At 40.8% G+C, this 27,153-nt stretch overlaps 1 protein-coding gene across 2 annotated transcripts; it reads right to left on the bottom strand.

Annotated features, from left to right (window-relative positions):
• Positions 1-262: 262 nt before the first annotated feature.
• On the bottom strand, positions 263-26,813 carry ago3b (argonaute RISC catalytic component 3b). 2 transcript variants are annotated; one of them, XM_072675778.1, is made up of 19 exons: positions 26,130-26,813; positions 20,777-20,948; positions 19,605-19,725; positions 18,660-18,868; positions 18,307-18,443; positions 18,012-18,146; positions 17,713-17,800; positions 17,167-17,314; positions 15,320-15,439; positions 14,871-14,993; positions 12,404-12,537; positions 11,821-12,005; positions 11,406-11,565; positions 11,233-11,323; positions 10,817-11,011; positions 10,571-10,705; positions 10,366-10,467; positions 9,856-10,055; positions 263-7,546 (listed from the first exon to the last, which is right to left on the bottom strand). In XM_072675778.1, exons 1-19 carry the CDS (start codon positions 26,146-26,148, stop codon positions 7,438-7,440), a joined length of 2,583 nt encoding a protein of 860 aa, XP_072531879.1. In that variant the 5' UTR covers positions 26,149-26,813; the 3' UTR covers positions 263-7,437. The 2 variants fall into 2 exon arrangements, with proteins under 2 accessions (XP_072531879.1, XP_072531878.1); XM_072675777.1 differs by having other exon boundaries at positions 14,850-14,993.
• Between the last annotated feature and the right edge of the window lie 340 nt (positions 26,814-27,153).

A 27,153-nucleotide genomic window follows, 5' to 3' on the forward strand; every position in this document is an offset into this window, starting at 1 on the left:
CTTCTGCATACAACTGTATATGCAAATAGTTTGGCTTGTATGAGATCTCACACACACAAACAAAAGAAAGAACAGAATTAAAACCAGGTAAGGTTATGTTTTAGCATGATTTCTATATATAGTGTGTATGACCTGAGGAGCCAATAGTGCATTTTAAAATGGTAACAGTGAGAGAAGAGAAAAAAACAACACTCAAATTCTGCATACATATCTTTAATTAAAATATTGACAATTAAATAGAATAAAGAACAAAAAGGCTCAATGAAAGACCAGAATCAGATAAATGTTAAGACCGGACAAAACTAAATTATAATAGTTGTATTTAAAAAAAAAAAAAAAAAAAAAGTTCCATTATCAGGCGATTAACAGCATTATGCACTATGTACTGTAACCAAAGGAAAATGGATTATGGTGTATATGAAGAAATATGCACTCCAGTACGAGAGGAGATGCTTTTGGAGATTTTTCATGGAATGCCTTCAGGATGAGAGGGAACTGACATGGCACTACAGTGCACGGACCCAAGCGTTTAGCAGCTCTGGCTAACAACTAGGACATTTTCTTTTAGGAAACCCATGTCTGAGACAGATGAATTAATCAGTAACGTAGAAATTCTGTGCTAACTGTAACAACTTTACAGTTTTAACCAGAAGGTCAAGGTAACTTGAGGTCAGCTCCTTAAATTATACCTTAAAAGTTAGTCTCCTAAACTACAATGCGTTTTTGTGAGTGGTAAATCAGATGGAAGCCGAGGATGAAACCCAAAGACTGGAGTGCTACAGGTAAATTCCCTTTCAAGCATATTAGCGTACTTTGGCCTACGCTTACGACGTAAAATGACAAAGCATCAAATTACAGCTCATTATTGCTATTTGGTAAAAGACGACACGCAACAGCTAACAATTGGAATATTGTAGACCGGCAAACTAAACAGGTTTCGACACAGACGGAGGAAAGGCGCCAGAGAGGCTTTCTGCAGCTTTTGTTCCAAGCCTACTTAATCAGTGTCCAAATGGCTGCTGATGCCATGCCAAGTGCCCTAAACTCGACCACAGACACTCCTGAAAAGTTTGGTCCTGACACGATGTAACTGGCAAACCTAGTATGTCAATGTGTTCTTGGCAAACAAAGTACAGTTACACACACTTTTAACACATACACACATTATACAGTATATCAGGTATCAATATATACTCATCTTCAATGTAGACAGAGGCTTGTTGTGCCCTTTGAACATTTTAAAAGTCTTTTTTTTTTTGTCCTTTATTAACTAGTTTGAGATCAGCACCATCGAGAAAGGCACAGTCCACTCACTCTTCACCTCCTCTTGAACCTTAACCTCTACTGTATTTGTCAGAAAAAAAAAAAAAAAGAAAAACACAGTTAACATTTCAAACCGTTTATACATTGGATAAAACCGTCACATCATTTCTGTGAATGGCTTCGATAACCCATTCAACGTGGACTTTTAAAGGGCAGCTTTTCAGATCTGTTCTTAAGCCCCAAACTGAAAACTAAACAGGAAGAACGAGAGGATTGAAGGCTCAACCACATATTCAACAACATGCGTCACTTAAAAAAGGGAGTTCACTCTGAAATCACATCTGATCCCTGTTAGATTTTTGGAATTTGGACATTTTGGAAGCACCAAACAGTTCTAAACAGTTTATGTCAATCAATGAAGTTTCAAGAACTTTCGGTCCAACAGTGATCGTTTGCAAAATAGATTTGAATCAAATAAAATGTATCTCTTTATATACGCCAACTGATCTGTAGACAATTTCCTTTAATCAGAAATTTTATATAAGTATAAAATATGAAACAAAAAAAGTAAGACCTGGTATTCTTTGCAATGGTTTTAGTTATTAGTAATTAGTTATCTGCTCTGTAAACCACATTTCTATTTTTTATTTTGGTTTTAAGAAAGAAAATTTTGATCCCAGAAATAAAATCATTGATCTTTTCCTGGGTTCGCAGCGGATTACGAGGGTTCAGGTTCCTGGACTGATTTACAATCTTTGGAGGAAGGCTTTTTTTTGTATATATACAGCTCTGTGTTGGACATTCAAACTGAATACAAGACCCTCAAATCCCAACAGAAAACTGTACTGCATGTAAACAAATCCTGAAGTTGCCAGAAAGGTGGCCTGAATTAGAGTTACAATATTTCCAATGAAGAAATAACCTTCAATTGAATCAAAATATTAAATTTGGTTATTTTGGCCATTCTGAATGTTGATAATGCTCAGAATTTTTGTTTTCTCGTGTCCCGGCAAAGCTGATATGATCAAAGATAGATATGACTACTTTCAACACAGCGTTGATACATGAATACATGTGTGAGATTTGAGTGTGCAAAGGCAGTTTAGGCTTTAGGCTCTAGGGATGTTTTTCTTTTTTTTTTAATGAACAAACGTTGTCGACAAAGAGATTAGGTTTAACAAATCAATTAAGCTATTGACATAAAAACTGTCTAAGGTTCCTAGAAAATCCCTTAAAAAGTATTTGGAAGTGCTCAAATGTGAAATCAGGTGAACTTTCCCCTTTAACACAACTCCAATACCATAGGACAATGTGGTAACCCTTAAAACTCAAGTTTACAGTTCTAAAAACAAGACAAAAACAAATCTAGAGGTCAACAGTCTATTGCATTTTCAACCGGTTATTATTATTATTATTATTAGACACTCTTATTATTATTATTATTTAATATTAAATGTTATATTACCATCTTGTATCTCTCATAGACTTTGTTAGCAAAAATAAGTGGTGTGCACTATACAGATCCATTCTTTAAATATACAAATATACGTCTGCTCTTAATTAAAAATGCTTTGAGCCAAGGCATTCGTATTCCAGCTTTCAGCAACGCGGAGGGGGGCAGAGTGGATTACATCACAGTTTATGCTCCACCCTCACAACAACTGCTCCACCCTCCTCCCCACATGAAATGCCCCACCTACTGGGCCCCGCCTGAGCAGCTATTTCCGTGGCAACTTGAGTAGACAGAATGCTGTTATCATTTACAGGACAAAACGACGGAACTCCTACGGTCACACATGCACAGCTGCATGCCACACTGACTCGAGCTCAACTTCAAGTTCAAGTAAAATGAAATGCTGGTAGTGCCAGAGAAGTAACAGTTACGCTTCAAACGTATGCACACTTTGGGAGTTTTCACAGTGCAGCGCACCAAAGCTGTTAAAACAGCAGCCCAACGTGGCTTTTTCATGAAACAAGGCAGCCATTCGCTTAATAGACTAGATTTACATTTAGGATTTACAGTCGGGGTCCGTTTACACTGCACAGTGACACTGAACAGAGAGAACATCTGAAGGAAACAGGGAGTGGTGGAATAAATGATCAATTAGAGGTTTGTCTTTCAGGAACACTGGGAAGTGCTATGGAGTAAAATGTGACGAGTACAGGAATTCGTAATCTGTAGAACGCCCTCAAAACACCCTCCAACTGTGCAGATTTTCAGTTCTTACTGTGTGTAAAGGACCAGCTAAACACTGAGCACCCCATTAAGGGTACAGAATATTAAACATGCTTCACAACCCATGTTTAAGTCCTTTAAAATAAATACACGTCAAGGGAAATTATGAACACCTGGTACATTGTAAGAGTTAGTTTTTAGTCATTTGGATTTAGTTAAAGGGTTTTGAACACCTGGCCCTTGGATACAGAAGTCGAAATGAACCATTGAACTGCAAACTTGAACAAGCTAACCTTACAAATGGTTCTAATTGCTCTTGAACCAGCTCAAGAATCAGACTCAACCTGCACCAAACTAGGCTTTAAAGCCCAAATCCACATTCTGAAGAGGAAAAACTCCTTTATAAGAAAAGACAAACCAAAAGAAACATGGTGAGGATTCACGGTTAGCTGTGGAACGTCAAGGGAATGGTGGTCGACATAAGCCAATTCCCAAAATTACAGCACCGCACCTCTTAGCACCTTAGGTCTTTAGCCCAAACTGAGTGCAGTAATGTCATCATCATCATCATCATCATCATCATCCCACACACAGACACTCTCTCACTCTCTCTTTACAAACACAGATCTCTTTGTGGTATCGTTTGGATTAGCAGCTACACTGGTGGGGTAAATAACAAAGATGGATTTCTTATATTTAGTCAGATAACTTGAGCCCAAAGTCAAGCCTGCCCAATAGAAGCAGTCTAAATGGACTGCCTTCACTTTGGGCTGAGGGTGTATTGAAACAATTTGATACGATGTGTCAAAATGTAAAGCGGTATTGCTCAGAACTCCAGGGCCTTTCATTGATGACGTTTTGTGGAACCAATCAAACTAGGTATCTAGTAATTACTAGGAATTTTTCAGGGGGAACTGAAATCCTTCTGAAAGAAAACTTTTATTGATCTGTACTGAACTAAATTGTATAAGCTAAATGTGTAGCATCCTAAAACGAACTGAATAGGACTGCATCAAACCTGAAAATATGTGCATCATTATGCCGATGCATCTGCATATAAACATATTATATACATAGCATATTGCATCACTATTTTTGAGACATCACCGTATCAAACTGAATGGAATTGGTACACCCACACATGGGGTTTATCTAACTTAGTGGGGGAAAAAAAACCCACCCTGGTTCCATGGCTTTAGGGAGAGAGGAAGAAAACGCAGCACCATACTTGGCAAAAGCCAACGAGACAGGCAAGCCGAGCTCACACGGTTGACAAATGCAACAGCAGCCCTCGATCCACAGTCCAGAATGAACTCTCACGACCATCTCCAGCTACCGAGGCACATCGGTTTGATCCAATAACTTGATAACAAGATGCCCCCCCCACACAAAAAAAGAAAAAGTCAGTCGCGGCTGTCGGCAAAAGCTTGAGCTGTCCAGAGCTCAACAAATGTTAGCATGTTAAATATAAAATCGAAGGAAATCCAGATTTCCCTTCACAACCACTGTACTCCAGGAGCAAAAGGCCCATTTACTTCCAGAACAGTAATCGCTGGAGTCATATTTAAGGAAGAGTTTGACCGAAAACAAACAAACAAAAAACAACAGCTAGTATCCACCCAATGGCATGATATAATTTGCATAATGCTAATTGGTGGCTGCTAGCTTTGATTAGCACTGTTAGTACATTTGGCCCAACTATCCCTTACTATAGAAAAGGATCTGGTAGCCTAAGAAATGCACCTTCAAAAAGGTTCTTAAAGGGTTCTTTAGTAAAGGCAATAATTATAGAAAGAATCATGGACACTAGGATCCATCTATTAGCATAAACCAAATGGCTCGGTCATGTATGGTTCTCTAAAGAACTGACAAAGAACCTTTTTTGGTACTATATAGAGGCCTTTGTGCTTAAAGTGTTGAGTAATGGGCTATTTAAAGCTTACTCACTTTTGGAAAGCATTAGTGCAGTTACTGCTTTTCGGCATTGGCAGTATATGCTTTCGCCCATCATACAGAGAGGAGGGGAGGGAAAACAAGAAAAGAAAAAGAGAAAGAGCCACTGAACGAGAGGAAGAAATGCCCTTTGATTCTGCAGTACATTCCAAAATGTGAAGACAAATTCTTAAGGGTGCAGAGCATTCTCTTCAGAGATGCTCGAAAGATACAGTTAACCTGGTCAAACTCTTGGTCTTAGTTTCACTGTCCACGTTTCAAAAACTTAATTCGGCTGAACTCCTAAAGCAGCTGCAGCGCAAGGGTCAATGGCACGGACACTCAGCCTCTCCACACGTTGGCCCAGTTTTATTTAGAAGGTGTTCTCCAGGCACTTTTGTCTAAAATACGCAACTACCTTCTGCCAACGTGACCCGTCTCAAACACAAATCCCATTTCTAACACAGACAAACTTATATAAAAACACTCCAACAGCTCCAAACACTTGCTTTGCGTTCTCAAGATTTAAATGAAGCCACCTGCTTGTTCCCACCATTCAACTTCCTTGGTAAAATGCCACATCAGCCCACAAACAGTGTTCGTGATCGTATTTCAATATAGAACAATATACCAGAGCCGTCTACAGTTGGCTTATTGCACTCAGTCTTTTTGGACAGCGTTGGTCAACAGTGAAAGAATGAAAAGCTTTCACAGATTCACAGATTTTCGATAAAAGCAAAATAAGGTTTGTAAACAGCCTCAAAGACATAAGGTGTGCATCAAAATATCGATGCGAGCGAGCAAGATGTAGATCATTCACCATTGTTGCATGAAGCTGGGTCAACATACTTCTTCAGTACCTTCTGGAGGCCATGACCACACGCCAATGACTACATTTAAAGAGCACAGTGACATGTTTAGGCGCACCCCCACCCCACCTACTTTAGAACAGCACAGAAATCTTTTACCAACCTTGGGTTAAATTTAATGGATGTTCAGAGGTTGTACTTTAAGTGCGAGCGCAGTTCTTAGCTAATGTGTCACTTTCTGCTTGTGGAGAAGAAGGGAAAAAAAAATAACAGAAGGGGGTAATCATGAACGAGCTGAGGCCTGTGATGTTTTCTGGGCAGTGCATGGACACAAATGTAAAAACCTCATTTTTATAACAGCCGATAAGTAGGTTTATATATATAAAAATGTCAAATAAAATTAAATAAAATAAAAAAGTCAGGGTCACATCAGAACCTTGCTGAAAACACACACACACACAGACACAGGCATAAAAACGGGACAAAACATGTTAAGTGCCTCAAAGCAACCATATGAAGCACCGATTAGATTCTGACCATAGATCACAGATCTCTACATGTAAGGGGGCCAAGCACCAAATGTGCCATTTGATTTGTTTTAAACCTAATGACCTTCTGTGAGGGCCAATCATCTTCCTCAAATCAAATGTAAGCCATGATTAGCATGAAAAGAACCATTAACAAAGTCTGAGCAGTTTCCTGGCCCCCTCCTGACCTCTGATGGTGAGCTTTTCTTTAGTTGAATAGAGTCCTAAAAAAAAGTACTTGACCTTCACGACTGCATTTACAACAAGCAATTTGCTTAATTTGCGCTGATTTTCCTTAGTATTATAAGAAAGGCTCTTTGAGGCTTAGAGAGACACACACACAAACACACAGAGACAGACAGAGAGTCAGTCAGTCAAACACAAACTCAACACTAATAAATAACAGTAAAACTGCCACACCTCTTTTTTGGGACTCACAGATCAATGTGTCAAGAAGTGCAAAAACCCCCAAAACAAAACAAAAACCAAGAGACAAAAAAAAATAAAATAAGAAAGGAGTGGGTTCTTGGAAAAGACTGGCTGTTTTCTCTCTATTCTATTGCATAACAGTGTTAATCCCGCCCCTCCCGTTGGTTTTAGTTACGTTTGGTTCATTTTAGCAGCAGGGCAGCCTGTGGTTGCTTGCCAGTGCAACAGAGAGGAGCCTTCACCAGCTCAGTGCATGATGCCAAGTGACTGAAAGGTGTGTGCTAGCGATGAGGAGGAGAGGCTAGGCGAAGTACATGGTCCTCAGGGTGTCGTGGTGAATCTGCACGGCTTTGGCCAGAGCCTGAGGGTCCCGACCATTGCTCTGCCCGGACACATGACTTCCTTCCGCACTGAGAGAGGTAGAAAACAGGATTGAAACACGTACATTAAAAAAAATTGACTAGCCTGCAAAAAATACTATAGACACTATAGTATATTAGTGACTATAGACTATTTTATAACCTTCTAGCTAACAGATGCACAGATACTAGTAGTGTTACTAGTATACCTGCCACTTACACATAGTAAGCCAGTCATAAATAGTTATTACTATTAAACAGGCATTTAATGGAACTTTTACATTAGCACTTTGTTTTCATTAGGTGTTTTATTTGTCCCAAAACCAAAAGTTAAGGCGATAATGTAAAATTATATATATATACAGTGGGGAGAACAAGTATTTGATACACTGCTGATTTTTCAGGTTTTCCCACTTGCAAAGCATGTAGAAGACTGTAATTTTTATCATAGGTACTCTTCAACTGTGAGTGATGGAATCTAAAACAAAAATCCAGAAAAATACATTGGATGATTTTTAAATAATTAATTTCCATTTTATTGTGGGAAATAAGTATTTGATACACCAGAAAAAGAAACTTAATATTTGGTACAGAAACCTTTGTTTGCAATTACAGAGATGAGACGTTTCCTGTAGTTCTTGACAAGGTTTGCACACACTGCAGCAGGGATTTTGGCCCACTCCTCCATACAGATCTCCTCCAGAGCCTTCAGGTTTCGTGGCTGTCGCTGGGCCACACGGACTTTAAGCTCCCTCCAAAGATTTTCTATTGGATTCAGGTCTGGAGACTGGCTTGGCCACTCCAGGACCTTAAGATGTTTCCTACGGAGCCACTCTTTAGTTGCCCTGGCTGTGTGTTTTGGGTCGTTATCATGCTGGAAGACCCAGCCACGACCCATCTTCAGTGCTCTTACTGAGGGAAGGAGGTTGTTGGCCAAAATCTCACGATACATGGCCCCATCCATCCTTCCCACAATACGGTGCAGTCGTCCTGTCCCCTTTGCAGAAAAGCATCCCCAAAGAATGATGTTTCCACCGCCATGCTTCACGGTTGGGATGGTGTTCTTGGGGTTGTACTCATCATTCTTCTTCCTCCAAACATGACGAGTGGAGTTTAAACCAAAAAGTTCTATTTTTGTCTCATCAGACCACATGACCTTCTCCCATTCCTCCTCTGGATCATTCAGATGGTCATTTGCAAACTTCAGACGGGCTTTGACATGCGTTGGCTTGAGGAAGGGCACCTTGCGTGCACTGCAGGATTTTAATCCTTGACGGCGTAGAGCGTTACTGATTTCTTTGAGACTGTGGTCCCAGCTCTATTCAGGTCATTGACCAGGTCCTGCCGTGTAATTCTGGGCTCATTCCTCACCTTCCTCAAGATCATTGATGCTCCACGAGGTGAGATCTCGCATGGCGCCCCAGACCGAGGGAGATTATCCGTTATTTTGCATTTCTTCCATTTTCTAATAATTGCACCAACAGTTGTTGCCTTCTCACAAAGCTGCTTGCCTATTGTCCTGTAGCCCATCCCAGCCTTGTGCAGGTCTACAATTTTATCCCTGATGTCCTTACAAAGCTCTCTGGTCTTGGGCATTGTGGAGATGCTGGAGTCTGACTGATTGAGTGTGTGGACAGGTGTCTTTTATACAGGTAACGAGTTCAAACAGGTGCAGTTAATACAGGTAATGAGTGGAGAACAGGAGGGCTTCTTAAAGAAGAAGTAACATGTCTGTGAGAGCCAAAATTCTTACTGGTTGATAGATGATCAAATACTTATTTCCCACAATAAAATGGAAATTAATTATTTAAAAATCATACAATGTATTTTTCTGGATTTTTGTTTTAGATTCCATCACTCACAGTTGAAGAGTACCTATGATAAAAATTACAGTCTTCTACATGCTTTGCAAGTGGAAAAACCTGAAAAATCAGCAGTGTATCAAATACTTGTTCTCCCCACTGTATATATATGTGTATGTATGTATGTATATATATATATATATATATATATATATATATATATATATTAAACATCATATTAAATGTGGTAATGTGTCATATTAAAACAAGAGGTGTAATTTAATATTTTGCATGCAACCCAATCTAAAATACTGAACCACCACCTTAATTCCCAGTCTAAACCATCCTGTCCATTGCTAGCTTTAATTGAGGGTTAATAGTTTTAATCTGGGCTCAGTTACTCCACAGAAAAGCAGGAGGAATTAGATTTTTCTGAAAACAATGAACAAGCAAATGTCCATGTAGTGTAACTTACTTCTTAATATTGTTCACTACTAGTGAAAATCTATTATTACTAGCACCTCCCTATAGCCAACAATGCCAGTCACAAGCACTCACCTGTCATGTTCCTTGTCCACCAGGTGGTAGCGAGCTCGGAAGGCAACCAGGTGGGCATAGTAGGCTGGTGCCGGGATGGACACAGAGCGCGTGCAGCGCACGTAAGTGTGGCACAGCTGGTAGGTTAGCAGCTGAAACTCGTCAGCAGTGAAGCAGTTGTCGTCCCACAGCACGTGGTAGTGTGAGGGCCGGCTCGTGCCCTGAGAACGGTTAGAGACCAGAGTGTTAAAACTGGGCTCATGGACAGGGATGGCACAAGTAGATGCTCTAACAAATCATTCTGACTACTCAATAGCATAATGTTATTTAAAGACTGAAATGTACATTATTTTATTGTTTAGTTTAAATCATCTTCACTCAGAGTTAAATCACACATCTCAAGTATCTTAATTTGCTATTCGCATAAAACTATACACATAATAGGGTTATGAAATCATCAAACTTGGAGTTAACAGGGCAGAGATGTACAGTGTGGCAGATAAAACAGTGCATTTACATCAGTGTGTTTACCTGTATTCCAGCATGACTGCAAAGGTAAAAGTCAAACTCGTATGGATGGGTGATATCCGTGTCCACCGTCGTGCCAGCAGGAATGTTACCACTCCGTCCAACCTGAGAAGGCAAGGGAGAGAACAAGAGAGTAAGTAGTAAGCTCTGCTGTAAGGGTGCTGATGAAGGATGTTAAAGCTGGTTTCATTCTGAAGCTCTTTCCCACCCTCTCGTTACGGTCAGCGCAGAAAAGGCGTGTGTGGTGGCGCTTCTGGACAACAATATATGTGATGCCAGGTTGGTACTCTCTCTCCAGACTGATACAGGCCTCGCGAATGGCCAGCAGCTCATAGTACAGCACCTACAGGGATATCACATTTTGTAAAAAATAATGATTCCCACAAAAAAAAAAAAAAAACCTGGCAAAGGAGTCCCAAGATAACTCACAATGCCTCATGTTAGCAGCTCTAACCTGTCTGAACTGTCCCTCGGACACGCCGTCCCTGTAGAAGATGAGTCTGGTGGGCTTGTAGCGGGTGGATTTGTAGAACTGAATGAGCAGTTCTCGAACCATGGAGGCCAAGTCCTGGATAATCTCTTGCCTGGGCCTCTGGACACGCACTGTTGCACAGTACCGACTAGGGTGGGCATCCATACTGCCCACCACCTATGTGTAGAACATGAACACACAGAGGATGTTTGTGAGAGAGTCATTTGCCTTCATTTATCTTGTATTTAGTGGTTATGGAAAAGAATGTGAGTGAGTGAGTGAGAGAGAGAGAGAGAGACATGGGCCAGAAAGAGATGGGGAGAGAAATGGTACAAATTAGAGATGGGGTGGGGTGGGGTGGAAGGAAGGAGAGTGAGGGACGGAGCGAATTTCCTCACCGCAGCAATTGAGGGCTTTTTTCCATCTCCTGCAGGAGGGTGAGTGACATCAGCACCGAGGAAGATAACTGGCTGCTGGAACACAGATGGACTAAAAAGACAGAGGGATGACCTATTAAACCCTTTCCACTGTACACAACTGCACGGCTACAGTACATGCTGAGAAACCGTACCGCTGATGGGGGACCAGGATGTTGTTGATGCCACCAAGTTTGACGTTGATCTTGAGGCAGAGGTTGGAGAGAGTCTGTGGAGAAGTCTTCACCACGTTCTTCACCTGCACACATTGAGTGGCCATTCCCAGAAGAGTGTCTCCAACGCGCTTCACCTCCGCTGCACACATTTAAAGAAGGCAGCGCACAAATGACACTATGCAGACATTGAAATAGCGAGAACACACAAACCTGCACGTGAGTAGGACAACAGGGCGAATGTGTGTATGTGTGCATATAATAAGACCGTAAAAAACAGTGTTTAGCAGAGGACAGTGCGAGTTGCCTTGGTCAATCTAACGATACCTACGGAGCATATTGGTTGCATTGGTTGGTCTAGGTGAGTGTTTTTACTGTTTCTGTTGCAGATCTTTACCGTAGACGGGCGTTTTCCCAGGCAGAATGACGATGATGAGCTGCAGGCCAGCATAGGTGTTCTTCAAGTGTCTGAACATGGGCTCCACGCTGTCTGCTCCCTGAGCATACTTGCAAAAGCATGGCTGGCCTTGGATGGGCATGCCTGCATCTTTGGAGATCTTACGCAGCTGGTCTGTAAAACTCCTGCACAAGATATATTAATTATTAAATTAGATCTATAAAAACTATCTATAAAGCAAACAGGGATGGGAGATCATTTCAAAATATGTTTCTAGGACATAAGCATTTTCTAATTTTTAGACTGGACTTAGTGTTCTGAAGACTATACATTTCAGCACTAAAAACTGACTCTCCTGACTGTCCCAGTGGTGTGTGCTGTTGTGAATGAATGGCTAGACTTCTGGATCTCTGTCTGTATATTTAGAGTATATAAATATTACACAGTTTTAATCTCTAAAAGATAACACACACCTCAAAACTATTACTAAAAACTATTGAAATATACTGGTTTTATACATTAAAGAATTCTGCTTATACTAAAAATAAATTGAGAACAGCAGAACTGGAAATAAAAAACATACTTGAGGATCTCCTCTCGGCACTGTCTCTGGGTGGCAAAGCAGGCGATAGCCCACATTTTGATTTCTACACCAGTATGGAACTGCTTCCCTCTCATGTCCCATACACCATGGCTTGGGGTGGCCACTGTACGATTCTACAGACACACACAGACAAACCTAGCGTCATGTACTCAACACGCCCTCACAGACACAGACACCCTCCCTCAGTCCATGCAGTGCAGTTTCAAGTTTTCACAAAACCGGTGTACATAGCATGCTGTATGAGTTACACAATTATTGTCAAAAATACTACAGATTTTGTTCGTTCGGCATGTGCTGGTAATAGAAGAGCCTCTAAAGGCTCTAAACATTTTAAGGACAAATAACACTCATGTATTAATGATGATGAAAAAATAGCATCTGTTTTTTGGGGGGGGTCCAAAAAATATTTCCTTTGTGTAAAAGGGCCCTTTCTTCTTCTTTAGCAAAAACAAGAAACAAGGTTTCTTTGCATTGTTTTTTCATTTCCACAAAGTATTTACACAATTTCACAATGGTGCCCAATACTAAAAAAGTGCATGTGAGAGCAAACCGAGTGATTGATTATGATTGCGAGGTCGAGCTTAATCTTTGTTAAATGAAAGAACATAAGGCAGAGACTGAGCTCATAATGCCTGATTTCCAGGTAGAAGTGGAGGATATGGATTATTTTTTGAAGATTTGAAAAGCTGGGAAAAATAAATGAATAAATAAAATTAAAATATGATAAGTGATTTTGTTGGGCTAGAGTCTGAGAACGTAGACACACAGATCACAGAACACTATAACAGACGGCTTTTCATATCTGCCTGATGCAGATATGCGCACACACACAGGCATGCAAAAGTTAGGGCACCTTTGGTCAGAATTGTAGTTAACGGGTAAAACGGGTAATGGTTTTTTTTTCACCATTTTCCCACCATTTATAGTTTCAAAATAAAAATGTGGGCACCCTGCATGGTCAGTAAATAACCCCCCCCCCCACCCTTTACAAGCGAGTATCACAGCTTGTAAACAGCTTGTTTTATAAGAGTCTAAGCTAAGAAATTAGCTTTTTTTTTCTCTGAGATTCTTGAGTCATCTTGCTACTGATCATTTGAGATCTATCCTTTATGATGTTTAAGTTGAGGGACTGTGAGGATCATGGCAAAAACTTATGTTTGAAGTAGTTTATTGGGGATGTTGAGTGTGTAAGATCCTTATCCTGTTGTAGAAGCAATTATCTTTTCATCTTCAGCTTTATTTATTTCTTTTGGTTTTATTTTGTTTTTTTACTTTTACAGACGCTGTGATGGTGGAGAGTTATTTTTAATGTAATTCTGCACACTTTTTCTTTTCTTTAAACATACCTTCCCTCATAGCGACCAAAAAGTTCAATTTTAACTTTAGTCCAAAAGACTTGTTTCCAAAATGCATCTGGCTTGTTTAGAGGTTACTCACTTAATTTTTTGTGAGGAGGATGTCTAAACTTATGTTTAATATTTATTTTTTATATTACTTATAAACCTATTATTTTCACTTTGAAATTGAATGACATAAAAATGATACACTGATCTTGCTTAAACCTTTTAAAAACAAACTTCATACCTTTCGCTGACTAGTTCTGCTACTCATTTATAGTAAGTCTGTACATTTTCAGAGGATTATTTGAGGATTTAGATACCTCTCTGCTAACAATATGTAACTGCACCGAGCAATGTGGACAAGTATTTAAAAATTGATGCGGTCTCCTTTTAGAGTGGTTGAATCATTTCGTCAGTGGAGTAGTTCAGAGAGGAGTATTCAGAAATTATATTTCTATATTTATTATATAATTAATATAGATCATATAACTACAGTTGTCACTCATCAGTGTAATTTTTTAGGTTTTAAACCATTAAAAAGAGACTTATTGTTACTGTCTACAGAACAATAGTGCCATCGGCTCCATTAGGTTACTAGAAAAAAAGTGTCTGATCCTATTTTAGAGGTTGCGCATGTGATGCAAGTACATGAAGACATGCAACATGGCCAGAAAAACTCCTGTAAAAACCTACCAGACCACTTTTTTTGGAATTAATATATTAGATTAGCCCACTCAGGAATACCACTGCTTTCCAAAAAAACAAAACAAACAAAAAAAGAACTGCCGCTGTAACAGAAACTTTGACCAAGGCTCCCCAAACTTTTCCATGCAACTGTCCTGCAAGAACTCGCAGAAGAAAACATTGGTGACAAACCCCCCCCCCCCCCCACACACACACACACACACTCCAACCCCCAGAACACACTAATGGTCTACACTACCAAATAAATCAAACAATTTTAACTCAAATCAAACCAGGTCAACTCAACATTACCCGTTTTCTACCCAACTACACCCAGAAGCACGGCACACCAACAAACAAAACACACACGTAAGTGTCGTGATTGAAAGGAGAGAAGGTACCAGAAAGTGTTCAGAGCTCACCCTGCCGCCGTACTGCAGCATGGGGGCGGGCAGGACGCGGCCCGTCACCTCGGCCATCTCGTCCCGCACGCAGAACTGAAACTCCTGCACGAAGGGGTCTGCCTCGTAGTTCGCACTGCGCACCTGCGATGGAGAGAGGCAGAGAGGCAGAGAGAGAGAGAGAGAGAGAGAGAGAGAGAGAGGCAGAGAGAGAGAGAGGCAGAGAGGCAGAGAGGCAGAGAGAGAGAGAGAGAGAGAGAGATATTATTTAAATATTACATATTTAACACAAAACAACAGAACCTAAGAATAATAACTCGCCCTCCCCACACATTTCTGCTGCTCTTAGAAGTCGAGGTTGATTTCAAGCTGGGGGCAGTGGAGGACTTTTCCCCCACCTAGCTCTCTAGCGGTTCTGGACTAAACTTTTACTACTTCGGCAGGCCACTAGGTGGTAATGCGACCCTCACCAATCTGCTGATCTCCTCTTGTCTGTCTGGTGCCGAACGAGCTGTGGCTTTGATCATGGTGGAGGTCTGGTTGTCGGTCAGTTTCTTTATGCAGCGCTGCCCGGCTACAATATTGCACACCTGTATAAGCACAGATTAGTTGAAAACCAGTTACATATACACACACACACTTCTATTTGCACTGGCACTGAAAAGTATTGACAAGCACAAGAGAAACAGGAAAGCATTCAATCATGCACTAGAAGCACCAGAATAGAGACAACAAGTATGATAAACACGTATGTTAGTAAAAAAATTACCTCAGACAGTCAGAAATCTATCCAAACAGCAATTGACTCAACATATGAACAGATTTTGTTTAGCTAACATTTTTACTAAATTAGTAACAGAATAATCTACTGTACATGCTGATGATTAATCAAGTGGTTTGTTGTTTTTAGAGCCAAACACAGCCTTTCAAAGATCCAAAATACACTGAAACAACGAGCTCACAAATGACGTGAGTCAATAGCTCCCTCTTGTGGAAAATGTTCAGACTGGTAAACACAACTTTAAATTGACCTGCAGATGCATGGTCAATTGTTCAAATTGCAAACTTATCACTACAAACCAACAAAAGACAGAAACAGAATTAGAGTTGGTCTCTTGAACTCCGAGCACAATCAGGTATCCCACCAGAATCTCCCAAAAATACACCAAACGCTCAGACAACTATGATCATATACTTATGCTTGTCCATAAATGCTTAGTAGGGGTGTCCCGATCATGTTATTTTTCAACCCTGAACCGATCCGGGCTCTTCGTGCTGAGTTGGTATCACCCGATACCAAACCGATCTTTGTATTTGTTTAAATAATCCAAGATTAGACAAGCTGCTGATTAATACTCAATTAAAATCCCTTTATTTTTAGTATCAGTTTCTATAAGGAGACAGTCTGGACTGATTTATTTAGTTTAGTTTTATAGTGTTTAATGTCTCCAATCCAGTCTGACTCACCTCCCTGACCAATCAGCTCCCAGTTCCTTAACAATACTGCAGTCAAGCCACTTACTGTGTGTGCAGTGGTACTGGTGCTGACATCTATCTGTCAACTACTGATGTGAAATAACTGGTTTATAGTGGGTAAATGTGCTATGATTGGATTTCTATTGCATATGTGTATTAGCATTAGCGTTAGCCTCCACTCGGTTCTTCAGTGCTGGTATAAAAACCAAGGTGAACGGCCCCCCCATTGGTAAAAGAGTGCTTCAGTGAGTTTCAGATATGATGCCATGTTTTCATGTTCCACTGTTAAATAGTTCCACACTGCAGACTCTAAACTCTTGAGGACACCAGAATGGCGCACCAGAAATATGCCCTAATCGGCCACACAGATTCCTCAAATCTGCTATTCAAAACACTCTCCTATACTTATTACAGTGTTTTTTTATAAATAATATGCTGCACTTAAATTAAATCAGAAAATAAATTAAATCAGACTTATTTTGCTGTATGTAATTGATCATTGAGGAGATTAGAAAAGCATATTGTGTATCACAATTACTAAATACTAAAATAAATATTGTTTTGTGATAACTACCTACACTCCTGTTTCCAAAGTGGTACAAGAAAGGTTCCTGCATGGACTTCTGCAGAAACCAGAAGTAAGCTTCTGCGTTTGTATTGTGTTTACCACAGGGGGCGGATTTTCTCAGGGGCCTCTATGCATTCCAAGACCAACACAGTGACCATGAGCTTATTCCTCCAGCTCAACAAAAATATGAGCATGTCTTGAGGACGTCCCACTAGAACACAGTAAACTACCTTCACTATTAAACATTAACAGTGAAGGGCAAGTAGCTCTCACCTCTAGAGGCAGATAGGTGTGCTTCTGCTCTTGGCCCACCTGCAGACAGGGCAGATGGGGATATTTGAGCTGCAGGTTGTATTTCTCTCGGAAGTACTGCGCCACAGTTCTCTCCACGGTCTGACCGTTCTCCAGTTGCAGAGGAAACCTGAGGGTATGAAAATGCAGTAGATCTTCCATGATGTAGGGAGAAAAACATCAAATCTTGGCATACACACATACAAGCAACCAAACCCATTGCTGACCAAAAACAATAAGCCAATTTAGTCTTAATAAGGTGTTTAATATAGCTATTAATTTATACAATTTATAGATATACTATTCAAACTAGCAAACAAAGACAGTCCCTTTAACAACCTATAGCATCAGAGAGAGCTACAGATGGCAAAAATAAGAAACTATGGTGTGTGGAAATTCTTTAAAGCTATTAAAAGAGCAGTCAGAAGTTGAACACAGTCAGAAGACCTGCTATTGTTCAAAATCTCAAAATGTTCAAACATCCTTAAAACGTATGACTGCAGTTAAAGCAGCCTTAGGATGACTCACGTTTGATGGCTGGCAGGCCGGCGAGTGACATTACACACCCTGTACTTCCTCCTCATGGTGCCACAGTGGGTCACTTCCACCTTCAGACCTGAGGGAAGAACCAGACATTCCAAATTACTAGCCTACACAACTGAGAAGAAAACAATGGGACCAACTTCAGGATCCACATGTATGTTACTAGTTCAAAGGCATCTGTACATTAAACCAGGTACACCCAGGATGTCATCACTAGGGCCCTCCTGTCACCACAGAAGGCTTATAATAGATAGGTAATGCCATCCATAGTCACACACACACACCTTTGATTTCTTTGGTGAATTTGACCCTGTGGGAGTCTGTAAGAGGACGGGGCTGCTCATCGATGTTGTGGATGTCGAGAACCTCACACATGAACTGGATTACCTGCTGGGCTTTGTAGAAGGCTGTAGCAGACACTGTATTCAGAAGAAACATGAACAGAAAGACAGGCTTTAACAAACTGGCGCATGCTCATACATAACATTAATGAAACGTCAGGTCAATGCTGGGCCAGTTCCCCGCTCATCACCTTGTAAATCTCTTCCACATCAACCAATATGGTAATGCAGTACTAACCATCTATGTTCAGCATCATTTTCCACATAGCTGGTCGAACTGACTGGTGGAATCCAAACCACACCTCCCTGCCCCCACCCAGTGGATAATCATAGCCCTCAGGAGAAGAGAAAAAGGACCGTCCCACTGGGGTGTACCTGTGGAAAGAGACAGAGACAATACTCCCTTCAATTCCAAAATGGACTACAAACAAACAAACAAACAAACAAAAAACTGTTTATAGGCAAAATCAAACACCAATCCGATCCACGCCCACTTAAACTGCCAAAACGCAGTATTGAACTGGCGATGCTTTGTGCAATTACATCTAAATCTGTTATTTTGTGATACTGACTGATGATTGACTAGCTTACCTCATGGATGGCAGGTGGCGCAAGACCACATCAACAGCATGGACAGGGTTGGTGCTGATTGGCTTGTCCAGCTCTACAGGCTCAGGCATGCTCCGACCCGTTAGCACCTCGTGCAACATATGCCAGCTGACTAGTGACACAAACTTGATGGACACTTTAAAGGGCCGATCCTTACCACCCTCACCAGGCAAGGTCACATCTAGATCCACCTGGAAAATGATGGCAGCATGACTTAGGGTTTCTGTGAAAGGGCTGATATGACTAGTTCATGGCTCATAACCACAGAAGCACAAGGTTGTGTGTGTGTGTGTGTGTGTGTGTGTGTGTGTGTGTGTGTGTGCGCGTGCACATAGGACTTCATGTTTGCATTTGCAATTCCAACAGTTTTTGATCTCAGTGCACTTGTGTAATCCATTCCCTTGCTAACTTGGTAAAATGTCTGGAACGTGGCAACAAGAGACAAAATACACTTTATTAGGAACATGCTAAGACTGAGTAAGGCCTCATTTTGCTCTCAAAACAGCCTTGGTTCTTTGTGGAGTGGTTAACAAATTCTGACCCAACCAACAAGGCATTTTCATTAAAAGCCCTGCAGCCAGTTTCTTTAATTACACCAGTCTGAGTAAACTCCACACTCTGAATGTGCATGAAAATCGCTGCTGGCCCGAATCTGGATGATTTTATGCATCGAAGGCATGTAAGTGCCAAGAATGTGATTAAAAAGTCTGAAACCCTCTGTTTATTTTTGCAAATTTGAATAATAATAATAAAAAAAGATCACTGAGCTATCTGTACATGTGCCAAATAATTTGCATGAACAATCAAATAGTTTTGATTACGCAAGCCTTTTCTTTATCCAAAGCAAAATACGCTTTACTCTAATGATCTTAGCCTCCAAACTAAAAGGTAAGAATACAGCCCTGGTGTGAGGGTCAAGCGTCTTACCCCTCCCGTAGCCACTGGTAGTGGTTGTGCTGTGTAGAGGCTCCTCTTTCCATCATAGACTGGTCTTCTGTCCCCAAAGATGGTCACCTTAAAATGCTGCACCATGGAGTCCACCACCTCCCTAGAGGATGACACGACAGATAAGCTTAGTAGTGGCGTCAACATGTTTATGTTTAACTGCTTAAGAGAATATTCTTGTATTGACAGTACTTTTTCAACAGAACAATGATCCCAAGCATCTCAAATTAACGATCGAGTGGTTGTCACAGTCACCTGACTTGAACCCCATAGAAAACCTCTTAAAAAGGGAGACAAATGTGAGAGAGTACTTTTAGTTTTCAGTCTGAAAGTGTTTAGCCTTTGTTGTTCTTGTTTTTAAATGTGGAGTCCGTCGTTCTAAATTTCAATGGCTTATAGATCTCTCCTTGTTACACTCAGTCCATGTCCATGTGAGACTCCCACGCCTCCCACGAATAGAACTCTGCTCTCCACTCACACACCAGAGTGATGGCACTGCAGTTATGTAGCTGTTTTATCCACAAGATCTGTTCACGTGACAGACAACTGCTCAGACTCAGAGGAAATTATTACTGTAAAAAGTAACAGCAGCAGTAAACTGTATTCTGCACTATTATGGTTAAACTGTGGTGAATATTCCATGGTTCACATGTGTCCCAAACTGTTCCTAGTTAGCGCAAGAAACGCATGATGACATCAACAACTAACTGACTAATAACAGCAGAATGGTGATCTACTAAGAACTGAAGACGCTTGAAGGGGTTGAATAATCCTGAGGCTGCAGTGGAATTCTGTGTTGAACTTGGAGAAACAACTTGTTATATTAGTTGTGTTAAGCCTTTAAATTGTTATTGTTTGATTGGTTTGCTGCAAACAGCTGATATTTTATAAATGTTGCTAATAAAACTCATTTTCAGTGGAGGTTGAATCATTTTAATTGCAACTACATATAGCTGCAATTAATACATAGCCCCCCCCCCCCCCCCAGTCAAATTAGTTTGAACAATTTCTGAGGCACTTCCTGGATCGCACACAGAGAAACATCGAATGAGAGGAGTGAAAGAATGTATACAGTCAACTCTTTGTGAAAATCCAGGATATCCATTAACAGTGTTCAAAAGATGATGATTTTGTACTGTATGCGCATTAAGCACCTGTTGACACGCCGAGGACATCTCTCCGGCTTGATGTCCACCTCGTACAGGTAGACGTCCATTTTGGGGATGTCCACCTGGAAGCAGTTGGCCAGCAGCTTGATGGGCTTCCCCATGGTGCCATAGCCAGGCCTCCGTGGCACGGAGAACAGGGGCGCAGCCCCAACGGCTCCTGCATACACACATTGGGATTGATTATTAGTGGAATAACAAATTTTATTGACATTTTCAGATTTTATAAATATTTCAAACATATAGATCATGCATTTATATGTACTCCAGAAAATCAGAACATTTAGGCAATGCTGGGATACTGCGCTAAATAATCAGCATTCTCCCTTAATTTAATCATTTTTTATTTTCACCCACTAGCTAAAGACACTATTACACAATGCAACCAGTACTGGGAGGGTGACTAATACAGCGCCAACTGTATTATTTCTGACCTTCACTACCAACGCCATTGCAACTGTTCCATCTTCGAAATGATGCCCATGTTGGCTAGTTACACACCAAGGGAAGAGGGACAACCACCCAGAGAAAGACTAATTCACTCCTGGTGAAGCTGCAGTCTCAGAATAACTAGGCCAAATCTTAGATGGCTACACCACTCTGCAAACATCTGGATTTTATTCATTTTATTGCATTTGTAATGTTACAAGGAAAAAGAATCCTTGTAATGCAAATCCAGAGTATATTTAGTTAGGGCTGGGCAAAATGGTAAAAATACTATATCATGATATTTAAAGACTTTTTTTGCAATAGATGATATTTATCACAATGCATGTAATTACAGACTAAAAACATCAGTGGCGACAGATTCTTATAAACAACTATTCAAAGACTCTCCTGTACTGAATACAGTTAATTTTATTTAACATCTGCTGCACTTCATCTAATAAAAACAGTCTAATTACACTGTTTGTAATGAAACCTGAAGCTGATTTGAAGCCTGAAGTGTTTAACAGTATCCTCCATATGCTTTAATAAAGCATATTGTTATCACGATAACAAAATGTATCACGGCATGATAAAATACTGTCATATTGCCCAGCTCTATAAGTGTTTATGTATCAAAATTAATAGATATGTACATAGAAATATCAAACATGTCTCACAATTGCAAATCACTGTAAAAAGTCTTACTTTTTTCTTACTAGTGATTATCTTTAAGACTAAACATGGGCAATAGGATGTATTAATGCCCGGATTGCTGACAGCCCATATACCTACTTGTACTCGCTAACCGCTTTCAGCTCTGAGTCAGAATTTCTGGAACACTCGAGGGGCTTTCTGGTACACATAAGCTTGGTTTCATTGGCAACGTGGATGAAGTCATTGTCTGAAGATGTTCGTTCAATACAAGAAAAGCTTTTCTATAATCCAGTCTTTCTTTCTCATCTTTGATTTTTTGATCAACACTGGAGGGTACAGGTCGAATAAAAATATACCATAGAAATATGCTAAATCCATGTGGCATGCATCTGAATACTGGTAAGCAGGGATAATAATGAACCTTAGCTAAATACTACCCATTTCTGTATAAAGAAAAAGGTAGTAGCCCATTGTTTCTATCAGGCAAAGGAACATGACGGCTGCTCAAGGGTATGCCTAATCCACAGATTTTACAACAGCTCATTTCATTCGGGGGTGGGGATGGGGGTTTGCCCAGTCTAGAGCAACAATCATCTGTCAGCTCTGAATATCAACACAAGAGGACTGACGATTGAGATTCGTCGTGGGGTACAACCTCAAGAGTTTCCTCTAAATGCCTACATATTGGAAACACCACTGCAGCTGACATCAAAGACAATGCAGACACTCGCAACCCACACACAAAAGTGAAAATTCAGTAAAACTCAGAAAACTCACTCCGTCAAAGCCTGCTCTCTGACTAAGCAATGAACCATCACTGATCAAACTGAGACACGATGACATCAGACGATTAAGTCATCTTTTTGCCCTGACTAATCTTCCCCTTTTGAATAAAACGCAAAAGTACTCATTCTTAAGGACTACAACTAGACTGTACATGCAAGTTACTCAAACATCACACTATAAATCACACATTTAACATGTTTTTCGAAAGATTCCAAGGGCTGCATAAATATTTAAATTTTATTGTGATTCACTATACTCACTTTCCTACCCCAGGCATGAACCCACTGTATACTCTTTATACAGTGAATTAAACTGCTAAATTATAAAACATGTGTGCTGATCTTTAACATAATGTATTTTGGAAATCAGGCCATCTTTTACTCACTTAACTGTTCACAGTTGACCAGGGGTGTCAAACATGCATGCCACTATATATTGTAATAATACTTTTGGTAGAGCTATATAGAAAAGGTATTTAAGGAATTATAATGCATTACAAAACCTTATTTTTTAGTTTGGAAAATAGTCAATGATTCTTTAGCAAAATTCATCCATATTGCACATGACTAAAAGCTTCCCAGTTTCTTTCCTGGTTAAATATTTTGCAGTGTCATTGGTTACTTAAATACTGTTTTAAGTTAATATAAATGTTTTATTTCTTTTTAATACTTACTTAACCAGGACAACAGGTAACAGCACATCAATCCAATGTTGACAGTAAGCTTCACAAACCCCTGACCGAAATTTACTGATTTGACTGATTTTTCAAACACCATTCAAACAGGCATACTGTACTACAGAAGAGCAGGAGTGAATTTGCCCTAGCACAAAGCTGAATTTGAGCTGAAAGGTAGACTGAGCATCACACCGAACACACACAGTCTACCAGTTGGGTCTTTCCTTATACCAAAAAGCTTTGGAGAAACTGGGTCTGGAACATTTGAAGCAATGGTGCATGAGGCTTTCTGCATTTTACTGTGGATCCAGTTGGATTCAGTCCCAGTATCTCGCTACATTGCAGACATGTGTATTGATCGACTGACGGACGCCAACAGGTGTGTATTTTAACAGGATTTCCAGCAGATTTCCAGCGGATTCAGAGTGAGGCTTGATGCTGGAAGTCACCTGAAGGGAACTCTGCTGTTCCAACTGATTCTTAGGAGTTCCCAGGGTGCCGTTGCCATGCCGACAGCACCCATGTGGCTGCCCTCTCTCCATGGAAACCAACCCTATACTAACTAGCAATAAGAGGAAAACAGGTGCTTCCATATCTCACCACATGCCCACCTGTAACAACGAGTCACACACACACACACTCTCTAAATACAGATCTGATCACACAGCTGAATAGTGACACACACACAAACACACAGCTCAACCTGGAATTCATGAAAAGCTACAGTAAGCATAGCAGCAGGTTCCTGGCTGCAGAACAGAGTGGGTAGAAGGCAGAGAGGGTTTATAATATGGCTGGACGATATGATGGAAATACTATCACACACAATATTTAAATATTTTTACAATACACTATATTTATCGCAATACAGAGAAAATCCATCAGTAGAGACAGATTTATAAAAACTACTCTTCCGTACTGAATACAGTGACTTTTATTCAACATCTGCTGCACTTCCACCAGTCTAATCACACAGTCTAATGAAACCTTCAAAAGCATTAACAATACCACTAGTAGTTGAGATGACAAATCTATATAAACGATGGGTATCTGTAGCAGTGGAAGGTATGGACAAAAAAAATTCTACCATGGTATAGTTCATATTTGGGATGTTTTTAGTACAGATCAGTACTAAAAACATGCGAACAGAACTTTTTTTTTTAACAGCGGCTTATTTTTTACTACAAATAAGCATATTTAACAAAGTGTAGTGTACTTTTTTTTTTAAAGCAAAACATAACAGTCCTAAATAAATATAGGTACAAATAGGTAAATCTGTAATTACTGCTTGCCTTCTACACACATATTTTAAAGTATATGAACACTGAACTTTAAATACAAATGAGAGTCCCCCCCCCCAACCTTTAGTTTTTCGAGAACTATAATCTCAAATATTTTATTTAACACTTTGCACACACTGCCCAGCACTACATCAAATTTACCCATTTACCCAAAATTACTATTATGGTCTGTTTGCAACCAAACATGCAGTTGGTCAGCATTTCCGAAGTACTAATGAGATCACAATATCATTAGAAAAGCACATTGTGGCATTAATAACGATGATAATGATAAAATACCATCATATTGCTCAACACATCTGACTAAATTGTGAAAAAAACATACATCCCTTCATTCAACCAACAAAGTCTTCATTCTGGCCTCACGATCGATCAAACAGCTTGGGGGCCCAAGAGGACTGTGTTTTTATAAAAAGATATATTTATAGATTTACATGTCTTCCCTCATGTATGAGTGGTTTGATCATGACTGCCTACGTTTGGATGCTCAACAGCTCATTTTAAAGTGCAGCTGTTTTTAAAGGAACAAAATCCTTTAGGATCTGCATCAGTTGATATTGAAGATTTCAACATCAGTATCGTAGCAGAAAGCTTCTGAACAGGACAACAGACAAGCCATGATGGAGGGGGAAAAAGTTATTTTCTTAAAACTGCAGGAACTGGTTGGAGGTTCTTGGAATAAACCACATGAAGACTAGAACCCCACAGTACTAATCTGATCATCAACCTGACCAACCACCGTTAATACTTCTCTGTTTTATCAGCAGGGGCCTGATTCCGTGTCTTTTCCACTTAAACCAGCTGGGTGAAACCAGTCACCAGAGCAGAAACTCTCATTTCTGTGCTGCTACTTCAGTGACACAGCAACCGGCAACTTAGTCACCATGACAACGAGCGCTTACAAGCCTCCCCCACCCTCCCCTATGTGGCCACACACACACACAGAGTTTGTATTACTATCCTTGTGAGGAAGAGTTATTGTAACATCTGGATCACTACAGATGTTCCTATCGATTCAGATAGTTTCCCTCTTGTGTCAAATGTCTGTCAAATGCCCCCCTCCCTCCCTCCCTAACAGACTTCAAGTCCCCACAAGGAGCTAAATACTCACAAACACACACACACACACAGAGACAGACAGACACAAGCAGCAGCACCTGATCGCCACACCACCTGTGCGTGACAGTCGAGCCGCAGCGCCGTGACGTGGAAATGCGCGAGCACGTCGGGACCCCCTCCAACCGACCGATCCTCACCAACCGTCACACAGACGAGCAAGCTCCAACCCCCCAAACTTACAGTGTGTACTTCTGATCACTGTAGTCTAATCTAACCTAAAGCCAAGTGCCTCCAAGCAGCCAGCAGTAAGGGGCAGTGAGCTGAGTGCCGGGTGAAAATGCCACTCCAGTGGACAGAAGACACAGGAGACACTTAGGGCTAGCTAGCAGCACCAGGTAGCTGAGCTGACGCCTCGGGGCAGAGCCCGTAAACCTACCTGTAGTACCGATTTCCATTCATGAGGTCTCTGCCCGGATTCCAGTCAGCTGGCTGTCTAGAGCTGGAGCCCCGCTCACGGCTGGTGGTGTTTAGTCTCTGCGGAGCCGCTGTGGGGCAGTTGGAGCTCGGCTAACGGCTATCAGTCCTCCTCTCCCCCGCCGCGGTCGTCGGTCTACGCCGCGGCTGATGAGACCGTCTCTGAGGGTCAGCTCGGCCTGAGCTTCATACGACTAGCAGCTCGTCTGCTCTCGGTGTTTGTCGTTATAGGGCAGGCAGACAGACAGACAGGCAGGCAGGCAGGCAGGCTCACCACCGTGTCGTCCTCCTCCTCCACCAGCAGCAGCAGCTCCTCCGTTTACCTCCGTAATTATTCCCAGCTGACAACTAAACCAAACCCTCGTAAAGACTCCCGAGAGTGAAGGAGAGTGTTTTTCCTTCCCTCGAACCAGAGGAGCTGCTCTCTGTCTGACTCTCACTCGGCTAAGATTAAGACCTTCACCTTTCACACGGCGACAGCTTGTTAAGGACTAAAAGGTATAAAAAAAATCATCCACTTATAAAAGCCACACGACAGCGGACCGAAAGTTTAGCTCTGGGGCTCTTTTTCGCTCTTGTTCGCCGGTTGGTCTCTCCGACTCTCGGTCCTGTAACCGGTTCACCATCTCCCCACCGCCGGGCTGAGGGAGGGGGACCACAGGAAATACCAACGGCAGGAAGCGCCGTCACATCCTGGAATCGTGTCATTCATTTTTTGATCCACGTTTGAGAATTAATTAATAAAAAAAGGAGAGATTAATAAACTGACATGCTTTGACTCAGGCTGTGTGTTTTACTTTATTAGAAATAAATAGCTCTGCTTAGTCAGACACATCATATGTGGGCTGAATGTTGGAGAAAATAAAATAATACAGGTCACAGGGTGGACTCTAATAATAATAATAATAATAATAATAATAATAATAACAATAAAACAAGTCATATATTAAGTGATTATTAGTCATTTAATAAGTACTGAGTCAGGT

The sequence above is a fragment of the Salminus brasiliensis genome, chromosome 3, assembly GCF_030463535.1.
Source record: "Salminus brasiliensis chromosome 3, fSalBra1.hap2, whole genome shotgun sequence".
NCBI lineage: Eukaryota > Metazoa > Chordata > Actinopteri > Characiformes > Bryconidae > Salminus > Salminus brasiliensis.

Bases quoted from the DNA above. Each gene is read 5' to 3' on its own strand.
- ago3b (XM_072675777.1), bottom strand. The intron at 12,538-14,849 runs GTACCTTCTCTC...GTGTGTCTGTAG, and splicing joins TGAGCTCTGAACACTTTCTG to AATCGTACAGTGGCCACCCC. The intron at 11,566-11,820 runs GTAAAGATCTGC...AAATGTGTGCAG, and splicing joins TGGGAAAACGCCCGTCTACG to CGGAGGTGAAGCGCGTTGGA.